Source organism: Cryptomeria japonica, chromosome 1 (genome assembly GCF_030272615.1).
Source record: "Cryptomeria japonica chromosome 1, Sugi_1.0, whole genome shotgun sequence".
Lineage (NCBI taxonomy): Eukaryota > Viridiplantae > Streptophyta > Pinopsida > Cupressales > Cupressaceae > Cryptomeria > Cryptomeria japonica.
Window position 1 is genome coordinate 584,342,201 of NC_081405.1, and position 21,457 is coordinate 584,363,657.

The following is a 21,457-nucleotide window of genomic DNA, read 5'->3' on the forward strand; positions in this document are numbered from 1 at the left end:
TCAACAAGTAAATAACTCAATCTAATAAAGACAAAGTCAAGGGCTGATGAGATAGTGGTGACACTTGTGTACCACAAGTCAAGGTGTACACATTATTATTAGTGGCCTACAAAAAGATAATTAAATGTTCATATTATCCTAGCTTGCAAAATAGGATTGTAAAATATTACACCAACATATTTGTGCTTTGAGCCTTGAGCTTCACAACTCAAAATCAAAAACCAAAAACCCATCACTAATGCCGCTAGAAATTACTGACCTAATAGTATTAGAGCAAAATATCTTATTGAACATTAAAGCGAGCTTGCATAATTTTCATAGCATTACAAGTTTGACTCATCGGGTGTGGCAATGATACCAGAAAGGAAAAGTTGAAAGCTAAAAACTTCTATGCATCAACTGAATTTTCAGTCTTTCGGTTTTGATTGCCAACTGTTACAAATTTTATAAGTAAAATGTTAGGGAGCCATAACGGCCTTTCAAATACTTGACAAAGTTTAATTTGATTTGAGGATGGATCAATCCCCATTGGCTTTAGATGAAATGTTCCAAGGAATATCTCCATGCTAATTAAATGTGTTTCTAGCAAGTTAAGGACTGCAATCTGATAACCATATACATAATCCCCTTGCAACTTTAGAATAAAGGCTAGTTGTTTAGTACCATATGCTGTATTGTACTTAGGTTGTGATATTGTAGTTGTAACTAGTATTCACCATATAAAGATCTATATTACCCGTCTGACATGTTTAATAGATATCAATAATGAAGCCTAACCTGTTCTCCAGACAGGCTATCAAAAATATTAATTTTCACTAGAGTGTAAAATTGTTTGACTGGATATATTCTTTACAGCAACTCGAGTTATTAAGTAAATCTATTACTTCAACTCTCAAGATATTACTCTCTTGATATTAATGTTTTGGTTTGATCGCCCTGCATCACCATTATCTCAAAACCTTTATGCCTTAAAACGGTGTAATCCAAATAGATAGTCTTAAGCAAAAACTCAATATGCACCCTTTCATTGACAATGCATTTACTTGGTCAAAATGGGAACACTGCAATGCCAGATCCCTTGCTGTAGCTCAGTTGTTACTACATGCAATGTTGACTTCAGCAGCATTAAGTCCCATACTCACCAATCTGGGTTATCCGTGTCAGCAAAAAGTAAAACCCATAAATCACCCAGATGTATGGCTCTTAACATGTAACTCTACATTGCTTTTCACCTAATCAAACTAAAAACTTTCTCCCAATTGTTTTCCTTACATTGTAGTTCTTTCAGTCATAAGCCACGCCTGCTTCAGATGTTCTCGGCATCTCCAGAGTCTTCAGTAGTGGGCTGGAAGTTCTACATGAAGTCTACCACTATATATTATTTGAAATTTGTCATAAAACGAACACGTTTTGAAACATGTTGCAGAGATTTCAATAGTTCTGGAGACGGCTTCCTTGTTGCATGTACTAATAGTATCATCATTGTAAACAGCATTAGAGCCCCTGCTTGATGTGCAGTGCCAAGGGAAGGTGGGACATAAGATAGCAGGGTTGATATTCCTAATGTAACCTGCACAAGTATAAAAACAAACAGAAAGACAACGTTAATAATAGATTTCCTCATAATGATAAATCTAAAATAAAATTTACACCTTTATTACCCCTGTACTTTTACAGAGTACGACATTCCAGACTATTTTAGGGCAGAATAACAATTGATTTATTCCTGCATTGTCGTCAGTAAAACAGATATGCATAGGGATTAAAAAAAAGTATTGAAAAAGGTAAGTATTATATTAAAATGAAAGGTGGCATCGCAAACATCATTTGCCCGATAAAACAAAACCTGGGCAAAGAGAGGTGAATCAGAAGATGTTGGTTGGCATGATACATCATAGGGCTAAACATACTAGTACGATCAATACTATGACTTATCCTAGCACACTTAGATTTTCTACCAATGGCACATAGCCTGCACTACGTACATTTTTTAAAAATATTCAAGAGTAACATCAAAACTAGATTTTCTAAACATACTAGTAACATCAATACTATGACTTATCCTAGCACACTTAGTTTTTCTACCAATGGCACATAGCTTTTCTACCAATGGCACATAGCCTGCACTATGTACATTTTTTAAAGTATTCAAGAGTAATACTCTGGATATTACATCTCATATGGCCATTATGAGGCATCTAAAGCTGTTCAAAATTCGGACAGAAGGCTTGGCAGACATCAAACATTCTCCAAAATATTTTGCTTCATGTGGAGCATTTGACCAAACATATCTATCATTGTATCAATTTTCTTTTCAAATTTATACGTAAGAACTTTTCCCAAAGGATTTTTTCCCTTGCTATCTGCCATATTCACGTCTTTTGTCATTTTAAATGAAATAAGTATTCTGCATCTTAAGGTTGACTTATCTTTCGCATATCTATATCGATACCATTGTAATGCCCCCAATCAAAAATTCATAGTAATTTGCAAACTTAATAAAGATTGCTGGTTAGACCAACCGTCAATGTAAAATATATCTACCCAAATTCCAACCACTGAATGCTAGTAGTCATACTAACATTCAGAAATAACTACCTAAGTCTTATGTGAATCAAATCAGTCCATTACTTTGCTTAATTCTTTAAAATGCGCCCATATATATATAATGCTTTTTCCATGCACAGTAGATTAGGATTTGTACATATTTAAATAAATAAAGTTGAAATTGTGGATGTGGAAGAAGGAGAAGAAAATGGTCAAGAAGCCATCTTATCTTTCATTGATTTATCTTGTATCATGTTCCTATGTTGCTCAATGATGTCAGGCTCGGGACAGAGACCCAAATCACCATATGATCATATTTCTTTAGTTTAGTAGGCTTGGAAAAGAGCTAGGAGGGAACATACTAAGCCAAGGGCAAAAGGAGTGCAAAATTTTAAAGGGTTACAATTTATGACACTATAGTAGTAATCCACTTCAAGGGGTTGAACCACCAAATAACTCAAATGAGAATGCACTTCATATATATATATATATATATATATACCTGAACCCTTTCTTTCTCTCCTCCAACAGCAGCCTTCAAACTTTTGCAGTCTATTGTCTTTTGGCAGCGTATACTATTAAATCTTGTTTATGTGGGCAGATTTTTTTGCCAATTGCAAAATCTACAAATTCTTTTTTCTGCATATGGTCTTTGGTGGCGATTCCTTTACTTGGCCACGACTTCTTCAGACATTCAAACAGCTGCAGATAATATGAACGATCATCACTTTTTTGTGACCTCTTTCACAAGCTGGCAAGTTCCAGCTCTGATTACATTTTTAATGTCTCGTTCAATTTTCTTTAATTTTCAAACCTTTAAATCTACTTGAATCGGGGGTTTTCATCCACCAACTCTACAAAGAAAAGAAAAGGGTTCTTGTCCTTTAACTTTCAGGCCTGGAGAGGTTTTGTCCTCAAGCTCTTAGAAACTTTGAACACAGTCTATGATCTACAAGAGATAAAATTGAATATATAAGAATATATTCAATATCCTGGTTACTTCTGCTTGTTTGGTTTCTCTATCTATCTTTTTTCTTCAAAAGTCGTGATTCTTCACATGCCCCTTGACTTTTGATAAAATTACACTTTTTTGTTTTAATTTTTTGATAAAAGTGGCTAAGCCACTGAAATTTATTAAATTTTTAAAGTATTTACAAGAAACCTGGTTCAACAGAGCATATTGGTAGGAAAAAACCAAGAAGAAAACTTCCGGTTGTAGCTCAAATTCAAAAAAGGAAAAAAAACCACCCAATTACATCAGTTGGATAAAACCTATCCAAAGTGACGGACCAACACCCAACCCAGACCAGACCAAAAGAAGAGGTCTAAATACAATGATTGACAATGGTATAAAACACCATTTTTCAATAAGCCCATAGACACTAAAAATATCATGACCCAAAAAACCATGCACATGTACATTCATCAACTGCTTGAGAAAGGAGGAAACATCTGCAAAGGTTCAGCCACCTCAGGAGACCAAGATACAATCACCCGAATCACTAAAAGAGAGAGAATACCAGTGAAGATGTCAAGAGCAGCCGCAAAATAAGGAGGAGAAACATGGCCAATAAATCTCTCAAATTGTAGAATTGAATCATCATAACAATCACCAATTAGTCTTTACCTGACTACAAAAAACAATTCTCCATTCCATCCATTAGCAAGAAGCTCAATAAGAGGCATAAAACCACCAAAAGGGAGCATACCATAATCAAAATTGTAATAAGACAAAGCATAATCCTCATCACTTGCAAAATAAAATGATGAGACCAAGCAGATATCAGCCAAAGTCTGCAGAAATAAATAATCCACACAATCCACAGGGATACGACCAACCAAAGAGAAGCTAAATATGTCCAACACATTCTTACAAGTAAACATTTTAGAATAGCCATCCCAAGATAGCCGAACACAAGAAACAACAAATGAAAGCCTCTAGAATAAATGATGCACAAAGTAATCATTATAGTGTCCATCCAAAATGAAGAAAGCCCACACATCTAAAAACATGGGAGGCACCACCCCGAAGATTGCACATTTGAATGCCTTACATCAGAAAAATGCATACACATAGTCATGCTTAGCATGATGTATGTGAAGAGCACCATCCCAAATGCAAGACAAACCAATATACCACCTCAGAGGGGTGCCAACCGAACTGTTAATTGTAAATTACCCTCAAACAAGATGCCGAAATAACAAAGGGGGCTACCTCCAAATAATCCGACTAAACATCAATTGCAGTGTTGGCAAGGAAATCAGCAATAGAATTAATCTCTCTATAACAATGAGAAATAGTGTACGAGTTAAAAAGTTGTAATTGTTCAAGAATATGATCCAAGAGGTATTGCAGTTGCCATGAGGAGCACTTCTTGTTGGCAACAGCATGAAAAGTTATCATGGAGTCCCCTTCAATGATGATATCCCTTATATCTAGGGATAAAGCTAGATCCAACCCAAAAGATAAAGCACGAAATTCAGCTACATTATTAGATCCAATGCCAATAAACTTACAAGCAGCCTTAATGATGTTTGATTTTGTTAGCCGCATTATTGTATATGGGAATAAGACTAGTTAATTAAGTCGTAATTGGGTTGGTTAGTTGGCAGCCGAGGGGTGGTAGTTGCGGTGCGACGGTTGGCACTCGCACCCCCTCGATATCTTTATATACTTCAGAATGTAACTTGCAACAGACGAATTATGAATGGAATAACATATCTAATACTTGTCTGATATCTATGGCATTATTCTGCATTACGTACTTTATGCTTTAAGTATTCACCCGAGAGGGTAAACATTTGGCGCCGTTGCCGGGGACGTACTCGGGAACGGAAGACGCGGATGGCGTACGAACACGATGGGCCTACCCGTTGGTGAAATAAACCCAGAGTCCGACGACGCGTGAACAGAACTTCACACAGGAAAAGACATGGCAACGAGAGAATTTTCAATTCTGCTCCAGGTAGCCATCCAGACCTACGTCCGACAAGAGACGGCGGAGACGGAAATCCCACCAAGTGCCGTGCGGACAGCGCTGGAGGTTAGCCCGGCCGTAAACCGGTTGATGAACCACCTCCCCCAATTGCTTGCACAGGCATCGCTAGCACAATAGGCTCGCCTGGAGGAGATTGCCCAGGAAGAGCGACGCCAACAAATCCTTCAACACTACGAAGAAAACAGCCGACAGGAAACGGAACGTGATGGCGCCAGGCCAAGAGGGAATTGAACCGTGAACTTTTTATTTTCAAATAAAAGTGTCATTGACACGAGTTGTATTGGAGGAAATGAATTAATAAAAGACGTGTTTTGATTTATGTATTGTGAGTTATGGAAATGTGCGACAACTAATGCCCAACCTATTGAATAAAGATAGAAATAAAAAAGCAGAAACGGACGAGTGGGAGGCCGCGCAAAGGGCCTTGATTCTGGAACAGCAAGTAGAACGTAGACGAAGGCTGAGGCAACTTGCCGAAGGACTACCTGTCGAAGGGTGGCCCGAGGGTAACCAAGGAGGTGTCACGGAGGGTGCAGAAGCAGACGGAAATTTCTACATGTCGCCAGAGCATCGTAGGACGCGGAGCCACGAAGAGTTTCTGGAAGAAACAAGGTTACGGCAAAATCTAGTCGAGGAGACTCGGGATCAGTTTAGAAACTTATCCCTTACACCACGGAGTGAAGATCACCAACAAGAACCAGGAGTGGGCGCAGGTGAGAGCGAAGGGGAGGGCAACCGTACGGGTGTAGGTGCCACACACGACAGGCAAAACACCGTACCTCCAGTCACCCACGCAGGACACACCACCGGCGCCACCAGAGGAAGCAGCGCAGGGCCATAGACACAGGCGCAGCCACCCCCAGGAAGACGACCCGGGATGGCGAGTAAACAAAAATTGCCAAAGTTCACAGGGGACGGCAAGGAAGACCCCTTACGGCACTACCGTACATGTGAAACCATTTGGTCCGCCAACGGAGTGACAAACCAGGATGACTGGGTATAGCAGTTCCCAGCCACGTTACGTGGAGTTGCCATAGATTGGTACTCCGATGTGGACAAGCAAAAAGTGGCCACATGGGCCAATCTACAGAAGGAATTCACGGAGGAGTTTCGGTTGCTCCGTGATGACAATGAAATTGTAACGGAGATATATAGTACCAAACAAGGTACCAAGGAGACAGTACGGGCATACAGCAGGAGGCTGAAGGAATTGCTGGGTAAAATAGAAAGCCAACCAGCAGAGGTATTGAAGAAACGATGGTTCATTGAAGGATTGAAATCCTCCCTACGAAAAAAGATGAAAATTGTACCCCCGACGTCATATGACGACGCCTATAATAGGGCGATGGACCTAGAGAGCGAATACAAAACATCAAAGAAGAAGAAAAATAATAAATATTCATCTGATGATGATGAAGACTCTGACGGGGAAAGCAGCAGCAGTGGCGAATCGAGTAAAAAGGTGCACGCTCTCCAAAAGGACATGGAACGAATGCTAAAAGAATTCAAAGCCATGAAGGGGAGTACAAGTAAGACTAAAGAAAACGACGTGTGGTGTACCGACTGTAGGAGTGATGGACACACCAAGGGGTCCTGCCCCAAGAAGGCTTTTTGCGACATTTGTCAAATTGCAGGACATTTTACAAAGGAATGTCCCTACAATATGAAAACCAGGAGCCAACAAGTTCTCTTCACGCAAGAGCAGTCGGTCGTCGGAACTTCGCAAACCGCCAACAATAGTGCATCGTCTGGCGGATACCGAAACAACCGGCGAGGGGGGAAGACCAATAATAATAATAGGAGCCGGATCCAATATGATGCAAAGGGACGGCCAATGATCCAGTGCCAAGCCTGCAATCAATAGGGCCACTTTGCCAGGGAATGCACCTCAGAAGAAACTCCACAAAAACTATGCAAATGGTGTGGGCCTAGAGACCACGATGATGGAACTTGCCCAAAGTCAGGAGTGAACCTACTCAACATTGACAGGACGGAGGAACGGGTATTGGCAATCACACGGTCACAGGCAAAGAAGGCCACATACCCGGACCCTCGCACGGAGAAGCAACGGGTGCTGGAGGCCAAGGCTAAAGTGGCGAAGGAAATGTTGGCACAAGGGAGCACCCAGGAAGCAGTAAGTACTTTCTGCTCTGAGGCAGAGGAAAATATCCTGAAGCAAATGCTGCAGATTGAAGTACCCGTGAAGATGAAGGACCTCCTGGAAACGATGCCGCAATTACATACGGTGCAAGTAACTCTGCACAGTCAGGCGACCCAAAATACGGATGTTTCCGGCAGAACACCTACAGACCCATTGGTCCTGACACTATACAGTGGCCGGCACCCGACGGTGGTAGAAATGGGAATACTTGGCACCATTTTGACTGACACTATTGTCGACGGCGGGTTGGGAGTGAATGTGCTTCCGGAAGAAACCTGGAAGCAACTTGGCAAGCCGACACTATGGCCGTCAACCTTCAACTTACTGGGAGTGGATCAACATGGTATCAAACCCCTTGGAACGCTCATGGTGCAACAAGTGACCATCGGGACACAACCATTTGTCCTCGACTTCGTGGTGATTCCGCTCGCCAAGAAAGGATACGACGCCATTCTGGGCAGAGGGTGGTTGGTGGCAGCCAGAGTGAATCACAATTGGAAGCGTAACACGTTGTCAATGGAGAAAGCCGGGAGAAAATTTATTATCGACCTGAAAACACAACTTGTGAGTGAAGAACTCGCGTCAAAGCCGGAATCAGACGGCGAGGGCAGAGTTGACGGAGGAAAGTACGGAAGGGAACCAAACGAGGAAGGCGTCCTGGGAATCCAAGGATGTTCCGAGACGAGACCGATTCCCTTAATGGGCTCTTCCACTGGCAAATGGAGGACTACGAGCTGCTGTATGGGTGCAACATGTTGCAGGTTGACGAGGAACCGGACGAGAACGAATTTCCGCCAGCGTACGGGGAATACACCGAAGGGGATGCCCCGGTCAACGAAGTACCAGCGCACAGGTTTGACATGACGAAACCAATCCAGTACGAAGAGTCCGTAAAACCTACAAACCTCGGCACGGAAGCAGAGCCAAGGAACATCCTGGTTGGCGACGACTGGAATCCAGTCCTGAAAGCCGCCGCGTTTAAAATATTCATGGAATACAAGGATGTATTCGCTTGGACGTACAAGGACCTCAAAGGGGTGCCGCCAGAACTGTGCGTACACCAAATTTCACTCGTACCTGGGGCCGTACCTGTACGGAAGAGGCCGTACAGAATGAATAAAAACTATGCGGCGAGAGTGAATGATGAAATTGAACGTATGCTCGAAGCCGGGATTATTTTTAAAGTGCAGACCAACGAGTGGGTGTCGCCCATAGTGATATCCCTTAAAAAGGAGGCAAACCAGATCCGAATCTGTGTGGATTTCAGATGCCTTAACGCGGTCACCATAAAAGACCCGTTTCCAATACCATTTACGGATAGCATCTTGGAGGAAGTGGCCGGTCATGAAATTTATTCATTTATGGATGGATTTTCTGGGTATAACCAGATATCCATTGCCGAAGAGGACAAATTAAAAACCACCTTCATAGTGGAGGATGGCGTGTACGCGTATAATCGAATGTCGTTCGGATTATGCAACGCGCCAGCGACATTTCAACGGATAATCCTTCACATATTTGACAAAATGTCAGTAGGGAACTTCAAGGCGTTCCTTGACGATTGGTCCATCTACAGTAACCAAGATGCACATCTGGCCGCACTTGGCGAATGCATGGAGAGATGTAGGCGAGCCCGTCTAGCACTCAATCCTAAAAAATGTAGATTCATGGTGCCTCAAGGGAAGCTGTTAGGACACATAGTGTGTAAGGCTGGACTCAAGACTAACCCAGACAAGATTCGGGTGATAGTGGAAATGGAGGCACCGACAGATGTCACGGGAGTCAAATCCTTCCTAGGACACATAGGGTATTACAGGTGATTTATCAAAAATTTTGCTGGAGTATCCTGCCCTCTGGACAAGCTGACAATTGGTGGGTGCGACAATCCTAACATATCCTGACTGGGGCAAAGAGTTCCACGTACACGTTGACGCATCCAATTTTGCCATAGGGGCCACACTGGCGCAGGTTGGTGACCACGGGCTAGATCACCCGGTCTACTTTGCAAGCAAACTCCTGTCGAAGGCAGAGAAAAATTATAGCACCACAGAAAGGGAAGCCCTTGGGATGGTGTACTCCGTCCAGAAATTTCGACATTACTTGCTGGCCACCCCGTTCACATTTTATGTGGACCACCAGGTGTTAATGTACCTGGTAAACAAGCCAATTATCCAAGGACGAATCAGCCAATGGCTGCTATTGCTGCAGGAATTTACATTTAACATTATCGTATGACCTAGGAAGAGCCATGTGATAGCTGACCAGCTGTCGAGAATCCAGTCAGGAGAACCAGCCGAAGGAGTGAATGAAGATTTTCCAAACGCTCACTTATTTTGCATCGCGGTTCTCCCCGCCTAGTACACAAGCGTGGGGGAATACTTGTCGACATCACGGTTTCCGAGGGAGATGCCACCAGGAGAAAGAAGGAAATTGGTACTGAGGAGCAGGACATTCCAACTCATTAATGGCCTCTTGTATAAAATGGGACCCGACCAGATCCTACGGCGATGCGTCCTAGAAGAGGAAATTCAGGGCGTCCTAAGGGAAGCACATGAAGGGCCCGCAGGTGGACACATGGGGCCCGACACCACGGCGAGGAAAGTTCTGTTGGCAGGACTGTGGTGGCCGACACTACATAATGACGCCAGAGAGTGGGTGACGAGCTGTGATACATGCCAACGGGTCGGACGGCCATTAAAAAGGGATTTTATGCCCCTCAACCCATCGAATGCCCAGGAACTATTTGAGAGATGGGGAATGGATTTCATCGGACCATTAAAACCAAGTAGAGCCCGACAATGCAGATACATTGTAATGGCAACAGAATACTTGACCAAGTGGGTGGAGGCATGGGCCTTACCGGACAATTCGGCGGTCAATACAGCAAAGTCATCTATGAACACATCATTACGCGGTATGGGATTCCAATCCAACTGACGAGTGACAGAGGAGGACATTTTGTAAATCACATAATCCGATTGCTAACAACGGAGTTCAAAATTTTCCACTCCTTATCAAGCCCCTACTATCCGCGGGCGAACGGGCAGGCCGAGGCGACCAATAAAATAATCATGTTGGTGATTTATAAGTCTTGTGAAGTGGAGAAGGATGACTGGGAAGAGCGCCTACCGTCAGTACTTTGGGCATACCGAACAACTTACAAGGTAACTACTGGACAGACTCCCTTCCAACTAATGTATGGACAAGAAGCCGTGGTGCCAGTTGAATTCATGGTGCCGAGTCTCCGGATCGCCATCGATAATCGACTTGGCGACATGGAAAGCCTGAGAGAGAGACTGTACGCTTTGAACAAATTGGATGAACGAAGGATGATGGCTCAGTGGGTGACAGAGAGCCCAGCAAAGACGGAAGGGTTGGCACGACAAGCATCTTCGGCAAATGAAGTTTACTCCTGGGCAATTGGTGTTGAAGTTCAATGCAAGGAACGAAATCAAACCTGGGAAATTCAAAGTGCAATGGCTAGGGCCCTTCAAGGTATGCGAGGTCAATACCAACGGGGCGATTAAGTTGTGGATGCTAGACGGGGAAGAGATACCAAACATTGTCAACGGGTCGAAATTAAAAGTTTACCACGAACGGAGGGAGCCTAGACCATCCAGTCAGGATGCTTGATAGACTAAATCTATTAAAAAAAAAAAAGAGTATCGTCCGTACGACAACCGTACCGTAGGGATTTTTAAAAAAGTACGGTCCATACGACAACCGTACCGTACGGATTTAAAAAAAAGGAGAAAGTGGGCCCACCATACGGTGGAACCACCGAAGGTAGAACCACCGTGCAATGGGACCACTGACGATGGGACCACCGTGCGGTGGGGCCACTGGCGGTGGATGCCACCATGCGGTGGTCACCCACAGACCGCCAACTGTGAATAAAACCCCCGCCTCACAGCGAAAAATAAAACAGCCCGCACACGCACAGCCCGCACAAGCCCGCACAGATACGCACAGCCCGCACAAGTCCGCAGCAACCGCACAAAGCTGCACAAGTCCACAGCAGCCGCACAAGGGAGCACCGTACGTTGGGGAAGGTTATTTGAAAAGTGGCAGACGGGTTTTTGTTTTTAAAAAGGTTATAAAAGCAAAATTGAAGAAGTAATCTAGGACTAATGGACATAAACAGGAACAAGGCAGATTAGCGGAAACGGTTGCAGCCGTTAGAAGACAAGTTGCAAGGAGGGCAAAAAGAAACCAGTGCAGACACAGGCAAAAGGATTTTGCCATTTGGGGTGCGTATTGCAGGTAGCCTCGGTATGAGCACCAGTCAAAAAAGCAAGAAGCATCGTCCCAAACCCTTGGCAACAAAAGACAAAGATGAAATAACGGTAGATAATATTATGTTCGAGGGTTTGAATGGAATAGACTGTTGGAACTGGTGGGCAAAGCCACCTCAGGATGATCTGATAAAGAAAAGCCTTCGCCAGGCACAGGTACACTGGGTCGTCCAGATGCTAGTTTTTTCAATAAAGGACTTTGAGGTGGTTTTGCGGGCCATGATTGGCAGCGATGACAGACATCGCCACCAGTCGGTATTTGATTATCAACACCAGAGGATAACAGTGTCATTCACAGCAGGCGAGTTCACTAGGGTATTTGGCATACCAGGGGTGAAAGGAAAAAAAATAGACACTTCACAAAAAATATCCCCAGAAAATCGTGCCACACTGCTGCAGTTGATGTTGCGCGATAACCTTACCCAGGGAGAAAAAGATAGCCTCAAGAGTGCAGGCAAGAGTCGAGGGGTGAAGAAATCATTTTTCGCCAAGGGAGTATGGTGATGCCTGTTGTCGGTGGTGAAGAGTCGCCTCACAAGTGCCAGCCGCGCGTCGGACATAGCCATTGCACAGATAGTGTCGATGAACGGGCTGCACAATGGAGTGGTATACGATTGGGCGTCACTATTGGCGGATAGGATGGACGAGTTCATGACGTTGCAATACAAAAAGTTCTACATGCCGCATCACGCCATCGGATTATTCCTCGACGCAGTCCGCACGCAGATCACACCGGGCTCACAGCCATTGGAGCCGTAGGGGCATGTTGCACCAGACCTGCTGCCCATATTCTATTGGTCACACTTGGACGTCTTGGCACATGGCACGGAGGCACGTTTGGGCACAAAAAGAAAGAAGGCGGCCATGTCCAATACGGAGTCCGACACAGAAGAGTCTGAGGCTGAGGATGCAGAAAGTGGCAGGGAGGAATCCGCAGACACCTCCCAGGTAAGCGGAGGAAGCTTCCGACTGACAGGGAGAAGAGGCGATCAGTTGCCTGAAGAGGGGGTAATGGAGTCGGCAGGTATAGTAGGGTCTACTTTAGCATCACAGGTGCAGGTCCACTTTACACCAGCCCGCTTACCGGAGACTTGTCAGTTGGCGGTGCCGCGGTCCTTCGGGACAGTGAGTGTAGTCACCACGGTACCAGTTCCTAGCTTCGGGCAGCCTCGGGCGACAATAGCCATGACACCACTACGGGTGGAGACCTTGGCGAGTGCAGGGACTTCCATGGCCCACGATGTGCCAGAGGCTTCCATGGTGCACGATGTGCCGGATGTGACAAGACAGGATGTGCCAGGGTTGCCCGGATATATGTAGGAGGCAATGACGGCAGCAGGCACTCTTCATGATGACCTCACTAACTGGTTGAGCCGTTACCAGATGGCACCCGTGGCACTGGGAGAGGCCACTCTATCCCCAGGGCGGACCATGTATTCCTTAGATGTCATTGATCTTGAGGAAGGGAGTTCTCTGAGCAGCAGGGTGGTTCCGAGGGTTGCCTCACCCCCTGCGGTGGTAGTCACCAGTCAGTACAAAGCAAAGGGGGTGCCTGTGGGGGTGGCTGTGGGAAGTCAGCAAGGTGCAGAGTTGGAGCAATTCATTACCGAGATGACTCTAGGAGCACAACGGCTTGTGTCATCTGCCACGCTCCAAGCCGATGCGACCATGGTTGAGCGGATGGAAGGGTTGTTGACCTTTGCCCGCACCGGATGCCGAGCTGAGTTTGAGAGGTGCTTTGAGTGTGCCAGGTGGCCGAACACGGAGAGCCTGGTGATGCTGGAGGCTTGGCGCCTCACTGAGGGGGTTGGCGAGACCCGGATGCATTCGTTGGTGAGAGAGGTAGAGAAGGCCTTCCGTGAAGGTTATCTGGAGCTTCAGAGGTCACAACAGACGGCAACCACAGTTGAGGCTTTGAGGGTGGCAGTAGTAACAACTCGGGAGGAGCTGGCTACCAGGTTTCGAGAGCTAGAGGCTACCATGGCACAGAACCAGACAGCGATGGACACTTTGGTAGCAAAGAAGTCTGCCTTGCTGATACAGTTGGAAGAGGAGAGGGCCTCGAGGGAGCTGTTGGAGACTCGGTTGGTCAGTGCACTGGAAAGTGTGGACAAGAAGGATAAGGAGGTGCTCGAGGCAGCCTATATGGTAAAGACTGCTATGGAGCGGCAGGTGGTCGCGGAACGGGATCTCAAGAGGAGGACGGAGCAGGTGTATGAGCTCCGTGGGCGCTTTGCGTCCACTGCTACACCACCATCGGCGCCTTCTTCATCAAGGACGCCTTCTGCACTTCCTTAGTTTTTTTTTTCTAGGTTTTTGCGAGCTCCATGTATTCTCCATTTTGTTGTAAGTCGCCTGGAGACGACTTTTCTTTTTGGGGGGGATGATGTTAGCCGCATTATTGTATACGGGAATAAGACTAGTTAATTAAGTCGTAATTGGGTTGGTTAGTTGGTAGCCGAGGGGTGGTAGTTGCGATGCGACGGTTGGCACTCGCACCCCCTCGGTATCTTTATATACTTCAGAATGTAACTTGCAACAGACGAATTATGAATGGAATAACATATCTGATACTTGTCTGATATCTATGGCATTATTCTGCATTACGTACTTTATGCTTTAAGTATTCACCCAAGAGGGTAAACAAATTTGTGGTCAACAATAACTGCACCAATCCCGGATTTCCCAGGATTACCTTTAGAAGCACCATCGTAGTGAAGTTTAAATTTACAAAGGGGGGGAGGAATCCATTTAGCATTCTTTCTTTTAATAACAGAGGATAACCCCATAGATATTGACCCATGAGAGGGGATAACATGGAGGGCCTTCCAATTCCTAGTCACCCTATTATCCCAATGGGAAAAGGAACGAAGATTATCCAAATTCTTATAAATGAAAGAGAGTGCAACTTCGGATATAGAAGATTCATTTTTACCCAATACATCTTCCAGATTGAAAGAAACCTTCTTGAAGATTCTATTATTTCTCTCAAGCCAAATATTCCAGATAATAATAGAAGGAGCTACCACCCAGAGACATGCATAAAACGAGGAAGAGAATAGTAATGGCCAAGACATGAATTGGGAAAGCAAATTAGGGCAGAGAACAGAACACCAACCAAGCTTGTTGAAGATCCAATACCAACACTCTGAGGCAAAGGAACAATGAACAAATAAATGATCCGAAGATTCCATAAAGAAACCACAAAACACACAAGGAAAGACAACTGTAATACCCAATCTATCAAGCCTCATCCCAGTAAGAACTCTATCTTGGACTGCAAGCCATGCTCTATCTTGGACTGCAAGCCATGCAAAAGCTCCAGCTTTTGGGAGAACATACGCATGCCAAAAAAGCTTTGAAGGCCACAACAGAGACAAAGAAGGGGGGGATAAAGACAAATAACCATCTTTAACTGTGTAAGATCCTGACACATTTTTAGTCCAAATTAACTCATCATCACAATCTTGAAAAACAATTTGTCTAACCTTAAGCTCATTAACAAAGGCCTCTTTTAAATTTTTAATCAATCAAAAAAAAAAAAAAAGGCCTCTTTAAGGTCCTGATCCACTAAAAAGGAATCAATGGATTTCCATTATACCACTGGGAAGGGGCTTGTTCTATCAATAAAAAAGGGGGCATTACACAAAAGCAACAGGCATTCCCATTAGATCCATATGTTTTAAATACTGGCTGTAGAAACCAGTCAACTACACATGATAAATTTCCATTAGACTTAGCTGATGACAATCCTATGTTCTGGGAGCAGCAGACAAAGGAACAAAATTATAAAAGACGTATGCTTCCTCATATGCCAATGTGCGGCAGATAAAAGGATTAAAGATATGTGCTTCATCATACATCAATACAGGCAACACCCCATCTTGAGGCCTTAGGGCAGGTGTAGGAAGGGGTCGTTGCAGTCCTCTATGAATGAAAGCCTGTGCCATTAGGGCTAAAAGAGATTGTGGGGCCTTGGCAGAGAAAAAGCACTAGCCCAAAAGTGTGCATATTTTGTGACCAATATAAAATGTATGTGGGAGGTGAAGAATTGAAAATCTTAAAATAAGGAATAAAAGTCCAGCAAAAGTCATGGCATTAACTTACATAGGTAGACTAAAAAGCAAGCATAAGTAAAAATGTGAGAGTTCTTGGGCGGTGACCTGGGAAGTGGAGATCACAGTTATCATAAATTAAGCTTCTTATGAAGCTGAATATTTTGTTAGTTACTTGTCAGCTTAGGGTAGTTGTTAAAAGTTATGAACTTATGAGATCGTTGTGAGTGGTTGCTAATGTTTGTGGAGTAACTAAAAACCAAGACACTATAAATAAGTTTCTCATAGTTAGGGAAGGGAGTCTGATTTGTGCACTCCTCCTTTTCTGCATTCATTGTATCAAGCACTACCTTACTCGTCTGTAATCAATCGGTAAATTTGTTATGTTTTATAATTTTATTTATATCATACAATTGGTAGTGTGACAATTTGGCAGTAAATATTTGGTGCTGTTGCCAATACTATGTTGGGTCAGATTTATAAAGAATCGGTGATCAGTCAATAATATTTATTGAGGACACTAATAAGATGCAAATATAAAAGGGTAGACCTATCAACAGAGCAGTAGAAACAAGCCAAGAACGAGAGAAGAATATCACGAGAATTTTTTATATTTATGGGATCTTTCCATACGAAAACTCATTCGCAAAGAATCTGAAAGAAATCAAGTACAGCAGGATACAATTTGAAACAACTTAGTGGTAATAGAAGATGTAGACACACTACCCAACTGCCTACACCAACTCGTTGGGAGGAAGAAGAGGATAATGAAGATTGATGCCATAACCCAATTAATTTACGCCATCAAGTCCAAATAAAGGCGGGAGAAAACAATGTGGTCAGGGGATGGACCAAGAAATCAAAAAATCTCTTAGATTGATGGAACAGCAAGAGCCAAGGAAACTATGAGAGGGAGCCAAGGAAAACATATTAGTACAGTTTAAAAGCCAAAATGAAAGTCAGAACTGAAGTACAAGCCAATGTAGAAGTGAAAATACATCAGTACATTTTCAGTGCCAAAATGAAAGTCAGAACCAAAGTACAAGCCGATGCAGAAGTGTGCATTAGAGTCCCCGACATGAAAAAAGAAATCTAAACAACCAACCAACTTTGAAGAATATAAAACAATTAACAAAAGGAAAGTCGGTAGAAGTTGTCAAGTAATTTCCCTTCCTAAATAAGAAAGTGACAATCTTTCTGACTAAACTAGGCCAAAGGTTCTGATAGAAGAGTTGACAGAGCCACAAAGCCACTTGAGCCCTCTCTGAGTGAGGGAAGAAATTCTAAAATGGAATAAAAGAACTTCACAAGAGCAAAGAGAGAAGTGCACAAACACAATATCTGCAATACTGAGGAATTGTTAACCAAAGAAAGTGAGCCAAAGATGCCAGCACTAAGGATTGGATTAGAGAGAAGAGAGCTCATGGCCAATATTGGAGGTGTGTGGATCAACAAGTAGGTGGTATTTTTTGCAATGTGTCAAATTATGATGTTTTTATCAGGATTTGACTACGTAGCTTTTTAGTGAAATTCATTGCCCATATTTCATGAGTAGTGGTTCACACGAACCCATCTCTCATGACCATGAATCCTCCGCTTGCATCTAGGTGATGCTCACAAGGGTGAAGCATTCAGAAATCCTGAGAGTTCACCCATCCCAATACTACTCCGACATGAGCATGCTTAACCATTGAATTTCCCCAGAGATGAAAGCCACTTAGCTTGCTACCTCAGTAGGAAAACCTTGAGCGAGTGTTGTGCCTTATGAAATATTCATTAAAGGGCCCCTTTAGCTCATCCATTGACAAGTAGGTGGTTTTTTTTGCGGTGTGTCAAATTATGATGTTTTTTATCAAGATTCAATTGCATAGCTTTTGAGTCAAACTTGTCGACCCAGATTTCACAAGTAGTGGTTCACACGAAGCCATGTCTCACGAGCATGAATGGTCCACTTAGCACTCATTGCACCTAGGTACTGCTCACTGAGGTCTCCGCAAGGGTTCACTTAGGATTCAGATGTGTCCAAGAATGTTGAGAAAGAAAAGGAACGGCTTAATCAAAACTTCTTGATGAGAAGATTCCAGTTGCTACAATCACATCAAGGACAACCAACAATGTTGACTAAAAGCAAAAGCTACCTAGATTTTCTCATGATGGATGTGAAGATCAAGTAAGGCATTATAAAACATGTGAAACCATTTAGATAGCTAATGGACAGACGTATTGGACCCATTGGTTGAATCATTTCCAGCCACCCTAAGGGGAGTGGCAATTGATTGGTACATAGATATTGAGCTAACTGATTAAAATACACTGTTACCCCACATTTCGGGAATGGGGTAGAGTGGGGACAGGGAGACGCATTCCGGGGAGGGGGAAGGAGACAGGAGGGAGCCATTTTTAGGGGACGGCTATTTAAAATTATAGGGAAATTTTAGAAAATATATAAAAATTTCAAATATCCATATGATAGCATTGATAAGGCAATGTACAACATAGAACCTTTAACACAAAATATTGGCGTTCATCTGATATTTTCACTTCATAGAAAATGACAAACAAATGAAGTTTTAACAATTTAATTGCATTCATTGACAAAACACATGACATATTGTATAAAAATTACATTAAAATTCCCAAAGGCTGCAAGTTTCAACTACAAAATGATAAATATGAAATATATAGAAATATTAATATGCATCTGTCCCTAATCAGCCTCTCCTAACACTGCATCAAAATCAGAGTCTGAGTCACTACCACTATGAGAGGCTGTCTCATCCAGCTGTGCTCTTCTTCCTTCAGCTGATCACAATTTGCATATCAACACAAATGAGATTTTTTGTTTTTGTTTTGAATATTTTACTGTTGTTTTTAGGTTTAGGGATTTATTTTTTATTATTTTTGAGTCTTTTTTTTAAGAAACCTAAAGTTGCCTGTGTTGTAGAGGACAGCTAGCCATCCCCGGGACAGTCAGTGGACATCCAAGTGTCCCCTGCCCATGCTGCGGATGGCTAGCTGTCCCTAGCCATTTCCACCTTTTTTTCCCATGTACAGGAAACACTTCCGAATTTTTCTATTTTTGGGGATGGTAGAGGACGTTTCCAAGGCATCCCCGAGTCCCTCAGACATTTCCAACAGGAAACAGCCTGCTTTTGGCCAGGAATGCATCCCTGGGTAACATAGGAAGTACATAGTATAAGCTAAGAACAACCTTTGAGAAAAAATTCAAGCTCCTTAGTGACAACAATGAAATTGTTGCGGAATATAACACTAAACAAGGGAAGCATGAGAATGTCAAACCATACAATCATAGGCTCAAAGACCTACTTGGTAAGCTAGAGAAAGAACCAACAGACAAACTGAAAATAAATTGTTTCATCAAAGGTCTCATACCATCATACCATCATTAATTACCATATTGAACCAACAATAGAGTTATGGCAACAAGGCTTGAAACATTTACATCTCTATAGACCTGATTAATGTAAGATTTTGCCTTTTGCTCTATCCTGGAAATTTAAATCTTTGATCATTCAACAATCCTCTTCAGACCCAGATCTAGGCAACAGAAGACCCCAGGCCAAGTATACTATATCATTTCATTTCACTTCAATATTATATATTGTCATAATAATCACACTATGATTGAATGTAATTAGTGGTGGGATGAAGACTGTCATCAAATTAGAAATCTTCCTTCAACCTATGATATGTGGCATTCAATAATATTCCTTATGGATATCCAAAATACTTTGAGATGATTTAGTATCCTATTCTTGACTAATCAGTGAAAGCATTCTTGAGGAGATTCAAGGATTACAGGGTGTGATACAGCAATTCAATGAAGTTCGGAATTTGTTAAGAGAGAAGATTATGTTGCAGGATACAGTTACTGGCATTTCTGCTCAGTGCTAATAGGATGGCTTAAACAGCCATTTCACATTCCCGTTTTCTGATCCAATTAACAGAAACGAATATAAAAGCATGTGCTGCATCAAGAAATTTGAAAAGTGTCCACAATATTAATATTTCCAGCACTTCCTTTCATTCGTGTTACTATTCTCACTCAGCTCCCTATAGAATATAATATAGTTTTAGAATATCAAAAGTGATTTTAACAAACAAAAATAAAAAATCATACCAGAATTGAAGTTCACAGATCTTGAATCCTTAAATTATTTAGATTTATAACCTTTTTAATGCATGTAGTGAATTCCAAAATATATTATATATGACGGATAATATGAAATTAATATACTATAGTGAATTCCAAAATATTATCAAAAGATGCAGAATTTCCAGACAAAAATCAGGCACAGAAGGTGCACTAGCCATGGTTTGTAGGAACCCCACTGGCTCTAACCGCAGATGCTGCTATTGTATTCGTTTTGATTTTTTTGTAACTTTGTGGTTTTTTGAGTTTTGCAAGGGTTCGATTTAAAAAGCAAAATGCATTTAACAGATTGAATTAATTTCAACTAGAAATTCTAAGATTGTTTCAAGAAATGACATCTACAATCACACCACTTCATCATTTATTGAAAGAATAGTCCTTTACATAGCATTCATACCCAGAAACTGAGAAATACTACTGCTGCTGAAAGTTTCTGTCAAAAAGCAGCCCTTTAGTTAATTCTAACCTCCTCAAAAGTGATGACTTTGCCTTCAAGTGTGCTGCTGTCAGCTTCTCCACTGCTGGGCCCCTCACTATGATTTTTCTTGGGTTTTTTGGCAGCCTCTTTGACCAAAATTGTCCCAACCTTAGATGATACGGCTGGGTGAAGAGTATGTCTGGGCTATGAAGAAGTTGTATGGCCTGCGGCTGCTGTAAATGACAACCAATACTTTTATTTTGGATCTGCTAATGATTCAGTATTCCCTTCTCCTTCAATCGATGTAATCCTGAAGAAATCCTTTGCAATTTAAGCACAATTAGGACCTCTGATGTGAAGCCCTCTTACAAACCAAATTCAGAAGATATTTCACTTCCTCAAATGGTTGCTCACTGAAGATTAACCATTCTCCAATGGCTGCTTGCACGCTGAAAACCTTGGCTTTCGCTTGCAGAGAGAAAGTCATGAAACACAAATGCAATAATAATGCCTTAGTTCGATTTCCAAAGGCATTTATATTTCTCTCACCAAAGGGTTGATTTTCCCCTTTTAATCATTAATTACATTAAATTCCATTAAATGATATTATAACTTTAACTTTGGCATTTAATATTTCACCTTGGGAAATACGCCCCCTTTTAATTTAATAATTGGCCCCCTTTAATGTTAATAGGACCCTCAAAATATAACATTAAGTTATAACATTATAATGACCCCTTTTAATATTTAATTATAATGTGGGCCAGTAAAACATTAATAGCTCCATTAAAACTCAATATTTCTGAAT

At 42.4% G+C, this 21,457-nt stretch overlaps 1 protein-coding gene across 6 annotated transcripts in view; it reads right to left on the reverse strand.

Moving 5' to 3' along the window:
* Positions 1-699: 699 nt before the first annotated feature.
* The window catches only part of LOC131027992 (cytochrome c oxidase assembly protein COX15), a 98,484-nt gene continuing 77,726 nt past the window's right edge, over positions 700-21,457 (reverse strand). For all 6 annotated transcript variants that reach the window (XM_057958116.2, XM_057958113.2, XM_057958105.2 and 3 more), the window contains one exon: positions 700-1,570. In XM_057958116.2, coding sequence (XP_057814099.2) covers positions 1,379-1,570 — 192 coding nt within the window. In that variant the 3' untranslated portion in view covers positions 700-1,378. The remainder of the gene's footprint in view (positions 1,571-21,457) is intronic.